General features: G+C 39.5%; 1 protein-coding gene across 2 annotated transcripts in view; it reads right to left on the minus strand.

Moving 5' to 3' along the window:
• Positions 1-138: 138 nt before the first annotated feature.
• arfgef1 (ADP-ribosylation factor guanine nucleotide-exchange factor 1 (brefeldin A-inhibited)) overlaps positions 139-16,302 on the minus strand; it is a 55,845-nt gene continuing 39,681 nt past the window's right edge. For both annotated transcript variants that reach the window (XM_057323237.1, XM_057323236.1), the window contains 24 exons: positions 15,512-15,717; positions 14,975-15,059; positions 14,614-14,779; positions 14,264-14,415; positions 14,039-14,167; positions 12,749-12,907; positions 12,503-12,647; positions 12,042-12,129; positions 11,918-11,958; positions 11,569-11,738; positions 11,258-11,409; positions 10,299-10,471; positions 9,957-10,117; positions 9,427-9,557; positions 8,756-8,885; positions 7,456-7,591; positions 7,137-7,275; positions 6,778-6,847; positions 6,539-6,659; positions 5,849-5,988; positions 5,104-5,272; positions 4,720-4,858; positions 2,128-2,245; positions 139-1,341 (listed from right to left, as the gene is read on the minus strand). In XM_057323237.1, coding sequence (XP_057179220.1) covers positions 1,162-1,341; positions 2,128-2,245; positions 4,720-4,858; positions 5,104-5,272; positions 5,849-5,988; positions 6,539-6,659; positions 6,778-6,847; positions 7,137-7,275; positions 7,456-7,591; positions 8,756-8,885; positions 9,427-9,557; positions 9,957-10,117; positions 10,299-10,471; positions 11,258-11,409; positions 11,569-11,738; positions 11,918-11,958; positions 12,042-12,129; positions 12,503-12,647; positions 12,749-12,907; positions 14,039-14,167; positions 14,264-14,415; positions 14,614-14,779; positions 14,975-15,059; positions 15,512-15,717 — 3,300 coding nt within the window. In that variant the 3' untranslated portion in view covers positions 139-1,161. The remainder of the gene's footprint in view (positions 1,342-2,127; positions 2,246-4,719; positions 4,859-5,103; positions 5,273-5,848; positions 5,989-6,538; positions 6,660-6,777; positions 6,848-7,136; positions 7,276-7,455; positions 7,592-8,755; positions 8,886-9,426; positions 9,558-9,956; positions 10,118-10,298; positions 10,472-11,257; positions 11,410-11,568; positions 11,739-11,917; positions 11,959-12,041; positions 12,130-12,502; positions 12,648-12,748; positions 12,908-14,038; positions 14,168-14,263; positions 14,416-14,613; positions 14,780-14,974; positions 15,060-15,511; positions 15,718-16,302) is intronic.

Raw genomic sequence — 16,302 nt, forward strand, 5'->3', positions numbered from 1 at the left:
CATCTTAATAATAAATATTTTAGTAATTTTCAAGAACTTTGTTCCGAGTCGTCTTTTAAGTTTCATTTCAGCAGGACATAAGCACAAAGTAAAACAATTAGACATTATGAATATATTGTGATGATAACAAATGTCGTATAGAGTTGTACAGATCATTTTATTTCCATATAGAAAACTTTACAGGGCTGTACCATTACAGTTCACCCTCGCTAACCAGGAATGCTTCAGGTCCTTCAGCCATCATCAATTTCACAGCGCAGCTATCATTAATTTCTATACAATACAACCCACCCCCAAAACCAAAGAGAAGATTTTAAATATATTAACTTTTTTAAAAATTTGTACACGTAGAGTGAGGCTTAACTTCATACAGTGATTCAGATGCAGGTCACATTTATGTCGCCCTCCGTTTCCAAGTTCCAGTTTTCTTCATTTTGAAGGATCCCAGTCGCTCTCGACGTTGAATTAAAAAAGTGTCAGCATATATAAAATGGAGTCATCGAACTAATCCGCTTACATCATATTAGAAATCTCTAGCTGGACAGTTATGGAGGGAAAGATGGCATAGTTCAATAATTTATCACAAAAGTAAAAATCTCCAGTGCATTTGATCGTGAAAACAAGTGCAGCAAATTCCGAGAAACAAAACAAAATCTAGTGTTGTGAGATTATATTACAAAGCTGGAATTCTGTACAACTAGCTTCTTCCGAGTAGTTATCCATGCTAATGTTAGCCATTAGCGGTGCAAACAAACAAAATAAATGAAAAAATCAGATTCGCTTTCGAAACGTCATCTTTTGAACTACGCATCAAACGTTCGCTTACTATCGAACCTTTTCGTATTTTTCCAAACTATAATGCCAAGACACTTTTTGAAATACATTTGGACCTTTCGACGTTCTCAAAGGTCAAGCGTTTGAATAGCAGTAGCGATATTCAGCATCCAATTTCCTCCTATTGTACAAGGCCTAGTCATTTGACCAGTGGGTGGGGCACGGTTGCTGATCTGGGATTGGTTGGTTGTCCAGAACAGGCCCCGAACGGACGAGCGGGGTTGATTTTAGTACCATCATACACAAAGTCTCTACTCTCGGTCGCGTGAGATCACATCCAACAGTTTTTCAGACAGCAGATGAAAAGAGAGGCAGACGCCGCTGCGCCTAGGCATCATGGGAAGTCTGGGTGCCAGAGGCCTGGTCTGGTTCCGAACACTGTGTGATCTGGAAAACCAATCCGATGCGCAGGAAGAACTTGCGCAGCACGGCCCGCAGTTCTGGGATCAGATCAAACTGCATAATTTCACACAGCAGAGGGTAGTATCGGGACGCATGAGCCTTGAACTGCAGACGAAAGAGGCACACAGATTTGAATTCATTTACATTTTCTCGCCACATGGCCTGGTGTAATTGTATTAGACAGCTGCACGCTCGTAATTGATTTTATTCACAGGAAGTCACACTACTATCACTACGGTTTACTCTGTAATGCATTACTGCTGTAATTGAGCCAGATTATAAAAGAATGATCATTAATCATTTGTATGAATATGTTTACTGTAGGATTAAACAGTTTAGACAGACTGGTCGAGTTAAACCATAGAGGAGATTTTCGATGAAATATATCCAACTCGTGTTATTAAACATTTTCTCCTTTAAACCCAGTATAACCTAAACTATTTACCGACTCACTGACAGATTCTATGTAGTGTATTAACCTTTGCATATTGTAGATATGATGAATAATCAAATGTATTATTATGAATCACACCATTGTGTGTGTAAATTGTTTTATTTGGACTTGTTTTGTTTTTAATTTTTAACAAATAATATTCATCTGCTATATGAATAAAAGAGAACATTTCCTATTGTGTTTCATAGAAGATTCTAAAATGTTGTGTTTTGAACAACATGAGGATGAGCATTTTATAACAGCGTTTTAAGGATTCAAACGGAGCCAACAAACTCCAAACCCACCAAACATCGACATTCTAAATTGACATTCACATTGATCCAATAAATGCTAACAGGGCTTTCACACCAACCCAAAAACTGTTTTGTCGGCATTTGTGTGAATTAGCCTTTATATTTGGGGTGAATTCTTCCTTTAGGGGTGAATCAGACACTCACTCTGTCATCACTGATCTTGAGCACTTTGGTAAGGAAGAGCAGCAGCAGGTTAGTCCAGGCCTCACGGTGGCTCTCTGATGTCAGGGTCAGGAAGTACGCCAAAGCGTCACTGCACACACTGGTGCACGGAGAGAACAAGAAAGCATGTTTCATTTGACTCTTTGAAAAACTGAATAAAACTTAATGCACTCATTGTTTACTATACAATAAAATAACAAAATGGACCATTCTGACCCTAGAATATTATTGATTAAGCCACATACAAAGCAGTTGTAAACTTTTGATCAAATAAACCTCTAAAATTCATTGGATATTAATGTGACTTGTTGCTTTATTGCCTTGCAATTATAAACAACCTACAGTTGTCAAACTACATTACTTGGCTGAAGAAGTTTGTTTATTATTAATTGTAACCATTAAACAACATTTAGCTAAAGAAAACAAATTAGATCATAAAGCTGTGCATTACTATGCATAAAACCGGTATCAACTCATTTCTGTTTAACTTGACTGATCATTACATCAATTTACTACACCCCTGTTGTGTCTTTATAGCCTATAAGTCATGATGACCTCTGCCATGACCTCTGATAAGCTCCTCCCCTCATATTGTCTTGCATAACCCCCATCTGCCCTACACACCAATCTCTTTTCTTTAAATCCCTGTTAGCCTGGTTAAGCGTCCAAACACACACGCACACACACACAAAGCTGCTGGGTTCAGTCTTTAGTCAGACAGAGAAGGCAGTCAGCCTCGTCTGCCCTATTTCTCATGATTGCATCCTATCAACAGTGCCGGTCCAAGAGTCGCTCACAAACTTGTGTTCACCATAAATGGGACTGCACAGGTCTGACACTCTCACTGGGGTAGAGTGCATTGTATATTTTGATACTATCCATAATGCTCAGTGTAGTCATCTTCTTGCTATAACAGTGTTTTAAACTTAAAGTCCGGGTAAAGAGAATTCTGAGAATTGTTTCTAAACACATTATAGATGTTACAAATGTATTGCTGAAACACATTACAAAGACTCCACAAAGAATTGTGGAGTTAAACAGTTTTTCACCAATTCTCTGTTCAGGATTTTTAGGGCGGGGCTGAAATGGGGTCTCGATGACGCAATGGAGCGTCCGAGCATGCATGGCCCCTCCCCTTTCACTAGAGCGCCTAGCATCAGGTGTGTGCTCAATCACCAGCTCAGGGTTGTAAGCTTTTCGCACACGCTTTCAGGCTCTCACTCTGCCCAACTAAACAAATCTCACGCCAAATAACAAGCAAACGCAGATGTGAATGGACGGAGGAGAATAACGCGAACGGAAGGAGGATCACTGCGCGTGATCGCGAAGTGCTTCAGTGAATCAGTGAATGATGTTTAACGAACAAATTTCGAGACGAGCACGATCATATAATCTACCCGGCTGGTTCGCTATCAGCAATCTCAGCATCTACCTTAACAGCTCAAAAGAGAACCACTATAAATAGACAAAGCTGTCTGTGTTCCCTTCTTTTTTGAAGCTGTTGGCGTCTGTTTTAAATTATAATCCTATGGAGTAAACCGTCCTGAGCGCCTTTTAAAACACCAGCGTCTTTTTTCTGCAGCTCAGAGCGTCTTTTGAGGTTGAAAAAAGTTCCCTTTCACAGCTAACCAAAGACCTGTCGTTTCCACAACAACATGCGAGGAACGTGATTGGTCGAGAAGGCTCAAGCTCGAAAAAATCAAATGGGGCCGAAACGCCCGTCGGAGCATAGTTTTGTAGAAATGTAAGTTTAATTTTCACTTTCAATAACTTTTGATTGCATTTCTAGCGAGAAATTAGAATCGTAGTTTCTAAATATGTGACGACGCTCTCTTTTTAGAATTCAAATAGAATTCTGTTACGCTGCCTATGAAGCCTGTCTCTCTAAGCTGCCTCCGTGCACAAATGCTATCTTTGAACATAGCCGGCTATTTGTAAGCACAACACGCTCTGGGTTCAGGCTAATACCGGGCCCCGGACAGGGGGAGACTCCGAGTTCAGAAGAAACTGCCGGGTGATGATTATCGCGCGTGTTTGAATTCAAATCCTCCCATAAAACGTATTTACATAATTCACATATAGCCTACTAGGCTGGGGACTCGTGATAGTTCACCCAAAAATACAAATTCTGTCATCATGCACTCACCCTCTTGTCATTTCAAACCTGTATGACTCTCTTTCTTCCGCAGAACACAAAAGAAGATATTTTGAAGAATGTTGGTAACCGAACGGCAATGGCCCCCATTCATTTCTATTGTATGGACACAAAACCAATGCAAGTGATTGGGGTCCAGTTAACAACATTCTTCAAAATATCTTCTTTTGTGTTCTGCGGAAGAAAGAGAGTCATACAGGTTTGACATGACAAGAGGGTGAGTGCATGATGACAGAATTTGTATTTTTGGGTGAACTATCACGTTAATTCTCGCTGCACTATAAAAAAAATTTTAAGTTTCCAAAATGGTATCAGTGTAGACAAATTCCTCTGTGTGCAAAGACTGCAAAGGCAATAAGCGTTTGTAAGTTCTTTACCAAATGATGTTTACAGTGGCACACAAGAGGCGGATATCTTACTTGAGCAGTCTTCTCTGCACCTCCTCCCATGCATCCTGCCTGCTCTGGTCCGTGTACATGCGGAAAAGGATGCGCAGGCCGCACGCCAGGCTGCTGGTCTCTTGTTTCAACAGATTAGGCTTCGACTTCCCTTTGAAACCTGATCATACACACAGACACAATGAGCTCCTTTAATGTGCGCTGGGAGAACAAATCAAACCAGACAAAGTGACAAAGCCTTTTCCATTAGGCCACACGGGTGCATCTTTCTGATAACAGGACTTGATCTGTGCGGTGGCAAAATAAAGTCATAACAGTGGATGTATTTCTTGCGTCTTGAGTTTCCAAAATGAAATAAACACGAATTATGACGTCTCGATGTCCATTTGAAGTGAGAGTACTGACCAGCCTTCCACAGCGCTGTCCTCTGTTCATTACTAGAGTTGAAGGCCTTTGCGAAGCGATGTGACTCCAGCAAGCAGTCAAGCAGTTTAAAGAGCTGTTCTGAGGTCAGGTAGCGATACATTCCTTGATCCTGAGTATCCACGTGCACGTCGGCATCAAAAGCATCTCTCTGTAAGAACACACACATCATAAGCCTGAGTTTAAAGGAACAGAGCACCCAAAACATTTATTTATAACAAGTTAGATTTCTTAACCAAAGTTATTGGTTTCGTTCAGAACACTTGCAATATAGTTCACAAGACTACTTCAAAAATACTTTTTTTGGTGCTTTTATGTCTATTTTGAAGCTTGAAGCTCCAGTCCCCATTCACTGTAATGCATGCGAGTTTGCATTGAAGGAACAGTTCACCCAAAAATAAAAATTCTGTCATCATTTACTCACCCTCACGTTGTTTCAAATCTGTATACATTTCTTTGTTCTGTTAAACACAAAAGAAGATATTTAGAGCAATGTACGAAACCAAACCGTTCTGGGGCACCATTGACTACCATTGTAGTTTCGTTTCCTACTATGGAAGTCAATGGTGCCCCAGAACTGTACAGCTACAAACATTTTCCCAAATATCTTCTTTTGAGTTTAGTGGAACAATCAAATGTATACAGGTTTGAAACAACTAAACGAAGACAGAATTTTCGTTTTTGGGTGAACTATCCCTTTAAGTTTATAATCTGTTTGTAAAGGCACCTGTGCTGCAGCAAAGTTCTCAGCATCCTCCTTCTTACTGGTCGCAGGAAAGAACACAATGTTGTCTATGGTCTGAATGAGCTCCAGCTGGACCACACACTTTATGAGCAGAGCAGCAAACAGACGCTGTTCCTGGCCTTCTGGTGAGTTACACATCCACACGCCCGGAAAACAACAGAGAACAAATGAGCCAGCAGCTACATTTCCACCACAGATTACAGCTGTGTGACTGTTCATTCAAAAGCCATCGAGTACAATATGGAATGAGATAACAAAAGTTAAACTCCATTCATGAAAATTTGTTTTGATTATACAAGATGAGACTTTTATTATTGAAAGCCGAAAAGAAGAAAAATGATGAAAATAGATCAACCAGACAAAAAATTATATTTAAAAAGTAATTTGAGTTTTTTTCTACCCCCACCATATATATTTTTGATATTTTTCAAATTTAATTATTATTAAAAATAATTTATTAAATTATAACAATAATAATAATAAATATTAATTATACTCGTATATGCTATATATTTTTTTCCTTTTGGTTTTTCAGTTGACCCAAATGTGTTCTCATGTGATTCCTACAAAACATATGATTTGATCTAGGTTTATTTTTTGTTTCTGATCATTCAGGTATGAGCCAGCATGAAACAAACATAAATCTGCATGACTGGTTGTTTTGATACATGCCTAAAGTCACGCTGTACTGACTCTGCCTGCGGTTGTCAGCCAGCGCTTTCTCCATACTGCTCACGGACTGCTGGTCATCCGAGCGAGTCTGAATATCCACTGACTTCTGGGAAATGGAATCCTGCAGACACCAGAGAAGTAGTTAAGACTATCGCATTAAAAAGGCTCATACTCGTCGGAAAAGCGTCCGCATGAAACGTGTCAAACACTGGCACAGAGAAGAAAACTTATTTGCATACCAGCTGTTTATCTGAGTCTGGATGAGTCACATGATCTCCCTCAGTACCAGCCGGCCTCCACGTCAACAGCCTGAAAACAACAGAGATCCGAGTTACTGGATGGGTCATTCTTTGAAACGAATGACTTTTTCAGCTTTTTTAAAAACATTTTTTAACAGTTTAATGAAAATCAATTTAAAGTAGATAGTTATGCATATCAATAAATATGATCAAATATGATAAATATTTATTTTTCAATGATCAGTTGACATAGTTGACATTCTGTAGAATAGCCTACAGTGTTTTTTTTAAAAAAAAACTGTACAAAAATAACAAATTCTGAATGTAATAGACAAATAAGCATTGGTGTGAACACTCACGTGTGTGGGATGGTGGTTTTGAAGATGTCGAGCATGCAGTTGCAGGTCTTGTCCCAGGTTTCAGGGTTAAACTTCTCACCGTTAAGAATGACCACGTTTTCAAGACAGTTAGTTCCTGATCGGGCCAACTGTTCATTATCTGCGAGATAAAGTTATATAGGAGGAAACAGACAGTGATGCAATGACCTGAAGACATCATTCACATATGCATTACAAAGAACTGACTGCGAGTTTCGGTTACTGTCAGATACAAAAATAACATCAAAGATACGAATTGGAAAAATAAAAATCTGATGTTGTGTATCGTGGCTTTACTCACCTTGCTGCACACACCAGTAGAGCTGAGACAGAATATTATCTAACAGAACATCACTGAGAGATTCAAAGTACTGTGTGAAGACATCGCAGATGGCGTAAAGTGCGTGATTACAGGTGGTGGTCATCCACTCGGCTTTCTGCAGGATTACACAGAACAGAACATTATTCAGTACCAGTACAAAGCAAGAATACTAAGCAAGAATACAAAAAGAAAGATTTTTTTTTCTTTGTAAGTCGCTTTGGATAAAAGCGTCTGCTAAATGACTAAATGCAATACAGTAGCATGCGATCATTTGAACGCTAAAGAGCACAAACCAAGACTTTGATGTGTCTTAAAGGGGTCATATGGCGCGAATACGTGTTTTTCTGTATCTTTGGTGTGTTATAAGTTGCCCATGCATGTATTAGGGGCTGTGTCCACCGAGGCGATTACGCCTGTGGCCGACGTGATTTTTCAATTGTTTTCAACGGAAACGCCGCATTTTTAAAAAAAGCCTTCAGTTGACGATTTTTTTCCTTGCTCAGCACTGGTGCTATGCATTTTTCCCACGATCAGCGCCGGCGTTCGACCGGGCGCCCAGAGTTGAAAAATGTTCAACTTTGGGCAGAACACCGCGCCTGCAGCGGGCGTTTTCGGCCAAGCTCATGCCGTTTTCAGCCACGTAAATGCGCCTCGGTGGACACAGCCCCTAAGACACATAAAATTGCAAAAATTAAAGTGTAGGAACAAAAGATGCATTCTATCTAATAGCGAATGCTCACCCAGACCTGCCTGAAACGCCTCGTGTATTGTGTAACAATTATTAGTGGTATAAGGATCTGATCGGAGTTTATCCGTGATCCGTACAGATCGCCCCTCATGATTCTACATTCACGTGACCCGCATGTGATCATGAAGAGCACGCTCTCTCATCTTCTCTCTGTATCCGTGAGCGCAGTAAGTTAAACATAAAAGCGCATTCTCGTATCATTCACTTAAATGGTTGCGTTTAAGGCAAAGTGTAAATTTAGTGTCGTGTAGGCGCTAATTCAACACACACGACGCAGCACTGCTTCTGCCTGATCCACTATAAAACGATATTTTGCTCATTGATGTATTTAAATAACGTAATGCAAAATTGCATAACGCTCGCGCGAGCAGTATGACACGGGCGTTAGTCTTGTGTCAGCCACCATAGTGCTTCGAAAGGGAGGGGTGGAGGGAGCCGTTGGTTGCAATTCGCAAGCTCACCACTAGATGCCGCTAGATTTTATACAATTCCATTTTCTGACATTTGTATTTTTCACTGATGTTGACTCGCCTCAGTCTGTTGCTCCGGAAGCTTCATGTTGTCGAAGATCCTAAAGACGATGCGGAACAGATCCTGCCACCAGTGTTTCTCATAGGTGTGGCCGTAAGTCTTCATCACCTCAAACATCACCGTCAGACCCCTGACAAACAAAAAAGAAAAAAATCAGCAAAAAAATATATATTTTTTTATAAATGTGCCATTTGACTTGTTAATAGCAGGTTATAATATACACAAGTTATACACAGACCGGACATTTCTCTCGAACCTTGGCTCATGCTTTAAAGCAGGAAATTAGTTTTGTAGACAGTCGTAAGTGCCTATAATTGAATGTCTTTACAAACAAATTAAATTTTTTCTTTTTCAAATGGATAAATCGGCCCAGTTAAGGACAGAAATACACTTACAACTCCCAAATGCTAAACTGTAACATGGCAACTCTATTGAAACTTGTTAACCTGGTGTGTGGTGAGATGCTAACAATGTGCAAAACAACTTATAAATAACCTATATTTTAAGATATAACTGCTTTGAATACGTTTAACATTTCTCTCATCCTGACATGATCTTCATACATCCATTTGTGATTTTTTTTAGTTTAGTTTAGTTTAGTTAGTTAAATACAGAATCGCCATACACGTAAGCAAAAGCTTCAAGAACTTTATGTTGTGGTTCTGTCTCACCTGGTCCGCACGTCCAGCTTACACCTGTTTATGATGCACGACAGCTCAAAGAGAATAGGGAACCATCCTCTCACCCAGACCCGGTCCTCCGGTGCGACGTTCATATCATCACTGGTATAGTCTTTAAACGCCTGCCACCACCAAACACAACACGGACCTCAATGAAGAACATTTCCGCATTGCATAAGGCACATGAACACACAAGCTAAACTGTGTTTACAGATCAGAGGGGGGTTTGACTCGATCTGCGCTTTTGCTAATCCTCACTTTAGAAACACATCAACCGGGGGACTGAAGCGGTTACATGCATAAACACAGCTCTGGAATCAGCCTCAGGTCACTCTTCACAGAGTGTTTATGTTTTGTGTCTACTTTTTAATGAGCAAAAGCTTTAAGGCCTTTATAGCATCTGGTAATGAGTTTGCTTATTAAAACCATAGACTCAATACATTTATCGAATGGCTTTCTAAAGCCTGACCTGTGGTCAGATTATAATTCAGTTGCTGTTGAGGGTACTCGTTAACACTGACCTGAGGTCGGTCGGAGACGTATTTGGCGCAGTGGCGGATCAGACGAATGGCCTCCATGCTGGTGTCGGGGAAGGAAGCGTTGCAGGCAAACTCAGACAAACATTTGACAGCGTCTTGGAAGGAGTCGATGGTGGCAGGGAAATGCTTCTCAAATACATTCGCTGTGAAGGGAGATGAGAGGATTGTGGGTAAGCGTCTTGACACAACGTCAAACTAATTTACGGCAATCTGATAAAATAGTCGGGAATCGCCATGTTTTTAATGTTCACGTCGTGCAGATGGTCTATACCTTATATCCTAAACAAGGTTTTTCATCCACCTGCTGGCACATGCAGTACTTACTGACAATGTGTCCGGTTGTCTGGAAGGCCAGCTCCACTATACTCTCATCCTGGTCAGAGGCGGCCAGATGAAACACCGAGAAAATATTCTTCCACCCTGATCTAATATTCCCAGCCTGAGAGTTGACCATCTGAGCTATACAGCGGACCACCATGTCTCTGATGGTGGGAGATCTGTGGACAGAGTCGAGCGAATAAAGACTGCGCAAACACATATACGAACACAAGTTTATTTTCTTCATCAGTCATGATGGCTTCTGACGCTGTGTGTGTTTGCGTGTGTGTGTGTTCACTTACTAAGCTTAATGAGCACTGCAGGCTCCATATGAGCTAATGCCACTTTTTATTTTTTGTCTCATTCCAAAGTGAAGCTTGCCAAGCCGCTCATGTTAGTACTTAAAGGGACAGTTCACCCCAAAATAAAAAAAATGTTCCAAATCTGTATAAATGTATTGGTTCTGATGAACACAGAGAAAGATATTTGGAAGAATGCTTGTAACCAAACAGTTCTTGGCCACTATTGACTACCATAGTAGGACAAATGACAATGGTAGTCAAGAGTGCCCCAGAACTGTTTGCAGTCCTACATTCTTCAAAATATCTTCTTTTGTGTTCAACAGCAAAGACATTTATAAAGCTATTTTCTACTATGGTAATCAATGGTGGTCAAGAACTGTTTGGTTACAAGCATTCTTCCAAGTATCTTTCTCTGTGTTCATCAGAACAAAGACATTTATACAGATGTGGAACAACTTGGGGGTGATTAAGTGAGTACATTTTCATTATTAGGTGAACTATCCCTTAAAAAAGTTTTGGTATATAACCATGTTGGGGAAAAATGTGTAAACAAGCATTCCAATTTCCCAAATACATAAAGTCAGAAGACATCCAACCGACACATCTGACCAACAGCATTTAATTACATTTGAACTCCCTCCAAGTGTAAGTTGAAATGTTCACCTGTTCTTTTTCATGATGTGCTCAAATGGCCTCAGGAAATCCTTCTGGAATCGGAAGTTGGCCAACTCTCCCTTCTCTAGGAATTTCATGGAAAGCTGCCTGAGCGAATCCACGGCAAAAATAGCAACATCCTCATTGGGATTACAACCAACCTGTCCCAAGACAGTGAAGAGAAAGTTTTAGAGCAAAACATTTTCTGGCACTTCTACAACATAATATAATTACCCTTAAACAGGTAGAGTGACATTTTAACGCTTCAGTAGATTCCTCAGATATCTAACAAAGCCACAGAGACAGATGCATGGACTCACCCTGTTAAAATGATCTCCTATGACTTCCCATATTCTGGACCACTGTAGCCTGATGCGACCCATGTTGTAGTAGGATATCTCGACAATCTTCTGCAGACTGAACATTCGAGGGTGTGTAGGGGAGGCCAGTTCGTCCATTGATACGGCACATAGCCACCGCACAAAGTCAACTGCAACACAACAACAGTCAACTGGTAAAGCACAGAACTGAAAATACGGAAGCCATGGGTTTAAATCCCAGATAACAAACATTCAGATAAAATGTACAGATAAAAACATCTGCCAAATATATACAGTAAACATAAATGTGTAAAATTCAACATCATACTTCGAGAAGGCTTGTTCTTACCAATAGCGTTTCCATCAAGTCTGATGGAGCCTGTAAAGATCCTGCAGGTAAAACACAACATTAAGAAACATTCCAGGCTGATTTGCTTATTTATTAACATTAGAAACAACAATACCCATCGTACCTGTCCACAGCGACTACCACACTTTGCGAGCTGGTCTCCCCGATAGATTCCTGTATGCTTGCGATCTGTTTACGGTCAACATTTCCTCCTACAGAGAGAAAAATCAAAGTCAGATTATATCTCCAGATTCAAACTTTATTTCATACAGTACATTGCTGCTACACAATCATATAATCTTCCATGACATTTAAAGGATTAATTCACCCTCTTTCCAAGCCAATACGATGTTGTGTGGAAGCACTGTACTGTTCAGTCTTTTCATGAAATTGAAATAAAAAGATGACTGAGGTATTCTACGTTTCAAAAAAGTATCATGATACTCTTATGGTGCATTTGTGTCCTCTTAGAAATTGCATAAAGCAGTCAAAAGAACAGAGTTTCTCCTTTTGTAGTCCATAGAAGGTAGACAGGGACATGGTGGCAGACTGTTGATGATATTTATGAAGAGGGAATGGACTGACCCAAGCCCAGATATTCGTCAGACGTCTGTTCCTTAGTACTAGTGATGAAGCCTTCTTTCCCCCGCACAGTTCCTGAAATGTACCGCGCCTTTACACCCGTCCCGATGAGCTGAGCCAACTCCAGCTGACTGATGCACTTCAGGATCTGCAGAGCAATTACAGAGAGTGAAATCTCCCCTTAAAATCTACTTCCCAATCACAATAAAGTGATATGAGTGGTATGTGGGCCGGGTTTGGAGAGCTCACCTCATGCCAGGAGTTTCCTAGATAATTTCCATCAGTGTGGGCCACTGTAATAAGAGTCTTGATGGTGTCGATGTTCTTCTGCTTCATCTCGGTGATGCCCGAGCTGGCCGTGAGCAGCGTAAAGCGGGCCAGGGCCTGTACGTACGCATCTCGCTCTAACTGGAACAACAAAGCGAAACAAAATGTGAAGAGTTCGTTTGCAAAAACGCAAATTTTCCAAAATCATGTTTTCTTTTATTGTGCATTCCAATTAATATCAATCAAACTGCAGTTGGGTTGTTTTGATTAAGTGATAGTAACTCAAAGAAATACAGCTAACTAACACAATTAAACACAAAAAAACATGATAACATAATAAAAAACAAGATTTTTGAACATTTTTAAAAATGGAGTTTATCTGTTTTTGCAAATAAACTCTTCATATTAGAATGCGTGTGCATAAATGTAATGGTGTTTGACAAACAATGTAGTGTTGTCACAGAAACTACTGTTATTATTATTTCTCATTATTTATCTTTAAATTTTCATTTTGTATATTTCTACCATTAATATTCATGAACTTGCTGGCATTAGCGATATTAGTGAAGCAATATTTCTTTGTTAAAGCATCAAGAAGTTTGTATTGTATTTAATGTCTGAATATACATATATGCCACCCATTTTTAAGAATTATTTTCAAACTTTCGATAAAATCTAAACAATGTGTGTCACGTGTTTGAAGCTAATGTGCATACTTTTAAAATAAAATTATAATACTTATTTAAAGTTATAATCACTTATTTCATAATATTTTGCTTTATAAATATTTTGCAAAAATACATATTTTTGCCAAATAAATAATGTCTTGCCAGTTAGATTTTTTAAAACAGGGCAAAGCTCAAATAATATTAGTGAAATAATATAATAATTAAAATTATAATAAAATATACAAGAATAGATCACAATGTAAGCATTTACTAATATTTCGGGGTTTTCCACACAAAATGAAACTTCTCTCATTGCATGGCCCCCATTGACTTCCATTGTATGTACACAAAACCACATTCCTCAAAATATCTTATTTTGTGTTCGACAGAAGAAAAAGTCTACATGTTTTGAGCAACATGAGGGTGAATAAATGACAGAATTTGTTTTTAGGTGAACTGTCTCTTTAAAGCTTCACAATATAGCAGATCAAACACCAACTACTTACATTCCAGACAGCAACTAAAATCATAAGCAAAAATGTAAACAAACATTAAGCAAGCCTCAGCACTCTCTCTTCCTCCATTATTTTAATGTGTAAATTACCTGAATGCTGAAGATGCAAGCGATCCTGATAGCACAGCGGATTCCCTCCAGACACAGAGAAGCCACTTCAGTATCATCACAGTCCTGAAGACCCACACTAAACGCAGCCAGGAATGGCGTCCAAGCCAGCTGTACGAAGATCAAGAAATCAGAAATCAGAAATCCACTCATAATATCAGGTGTGCATTTACATGCAAACAGAATATATGCGTTTAAACTAAATACCTTAAACATGGGTCTGACGTGTTCAAGGTGGGTGGCGCTGGTGAAGGGGGCCTGAACGTGACTCACAGCCTCCATCAGAGCCTTGGCTGTCTTTGCCATCTGCTCCATCTCAACGTTATACAGAAGTTTCCTCTGCTTCTCACTGGCCACATCTGATTCAAAATCATCGAGTTACAACAAACCAAACCTAAAACATCACATTCTTCACATAATACAATAAAACTCAATTTAGTATTTTAAGAAAATTCTTTTGGTTCTTGGATGGAGGGACATTGATTTCTTAGCCCCGCCCACAGCGAAAACTCATTCGTTTACAATGTTTTACATTGTTATCGCATAACAATACTCACTTTGCTTATTTGACTTAAGAGGTAATTCTTTTGTCTCCTTCATGGATATTTTCTTCCCTGCGATCTCGTCGTAAATGGCAGACAGATACTCCTCGGGTAAATCTTTACTGTCATTGATGCCACGGTTCATCTTGATGTATTGCTCTTTCGTCATTTTATTTTTCACCTGCAAGATAAAGTAAAACGTCAGATCTGTAGTGCTTCTCTTGTTTTCTTTTTCAAGACATCCATCACCCTATTCCACTCACATCTGAAGACTAAATGCAAAACAGTTTTCAGCTCCAACATCACATTAACATTCATAGACTGAGAAATGATAACGAAATGCATTCGCAGAAAGAATCCGAGTTGGTGCACTAACCTGTGGACTGTGAAGATCTGTAGTCAACATGATGATTGAATACGCCAGGACGTAAGCCGTGTCGGCACTTGCGAACAGAGTTTGTCTGAGGAGAGACACGAAGAGACGAATTTACGGTTAATTAATGCAACGGGTTAATCTATTATGGCTAGGGATGTAACAATATCAAAATCTCACTGTACGATAATACCTCGGTATAAAGTCCACGGTACAATATTTATTGCAATGACAAATGATGACTTAGAAAAAAAAAACGTGCCATAAGCATCCTCTTTTCTTTATCCTCTAATCATTACTGTTGCTTAGAGGTATGAGTTATAGTATGAATAAAATATAAAATAAAATAATTGCACCAGATGGACCTTGCCAAAGGTATCTATTCAGCTATTATTTTTTCTAACATTCTCTATGTTAGGCCCGGAAGACCTATCGTTTCATACAGTCATGTGACCACGATAATGTCGAGACAATTTTGCTATTGCGATAACACGATATCGATAATATTGTTACATCCCTAATTATGACGGCGGCACTCACCCTTGGTTGCATTCTAAATATCTAGCAGCAAACTTCTCCATCAGCCGATCGATTTTCTGGGCTTCTCCAGGCAGACGAAAGCCCTCGAGAAACATGCGCAGAGCCGGCACAAAGTCCTTGCCCTGGAAGTCCATTTGGTCCACGTAGGCATACATGACTTCTTTATTGATGCGATCGTTGTCACCGAGAAACTCTCCTACTTGGATCTGTCGAGTTGGATACGTAAGGGTCAATGACTCAGATATTGATTGTGTGAATTGGTTTTATAACTCCAATAGCAAAAAAACAAGCATTCTTTAACAAAATTGTTATTTTGCATTATACTAGACTGGAGATTTCATTCAGGAAGCAAAAAATCTTTTCAGCTGGGAAATGAAAGTATGCCATGCGTATCACGACTGTTGTGCTGAAGAGCTGTAATTTTAGGGCATATAAGGAGCTTTCTTTAGCCATTACTGCTGGAAATGAGCTTTTACGTTGCCAATTCATCACACTGAAGGAGCAAATCATCTCTAAGTGGAAGTTTGGCAACACTTGGCTGAAGCATCGTAGTATTTTTTTTATTTTTGTTTTTCAGAACTGTTTCAAGACCTGCAGCTGCATACACTGACAATATCACACCACACACATTTTTATGTGAGAATTTCTCAGGCCCAGGTTGCAACAATTACAATAATTTTATGAAGTGGCTATTTTGCACAAATTTGTCATTCGTACATTTTGATGGGTAGGGCTATCAAACGATGAATCACCTCCAGAATAACGGTTTGTGTTTACATAATATATGTCTG

This window comes from Triplophysa rosa, linkage group LG23, assembly GCF_024868665.1.
Source record: "Triplophysa rosa linkage group LG23, Trosa_1v2, whole genome shotgun sequence".
NCBI classification, from domain to species: domain Eukaryota; kingdom Metazoa; phylum Chordata; class Actinopteri; order Cypriniformes; family Nemacheilidae; genus Triplophysa; species Triplophysa rosa.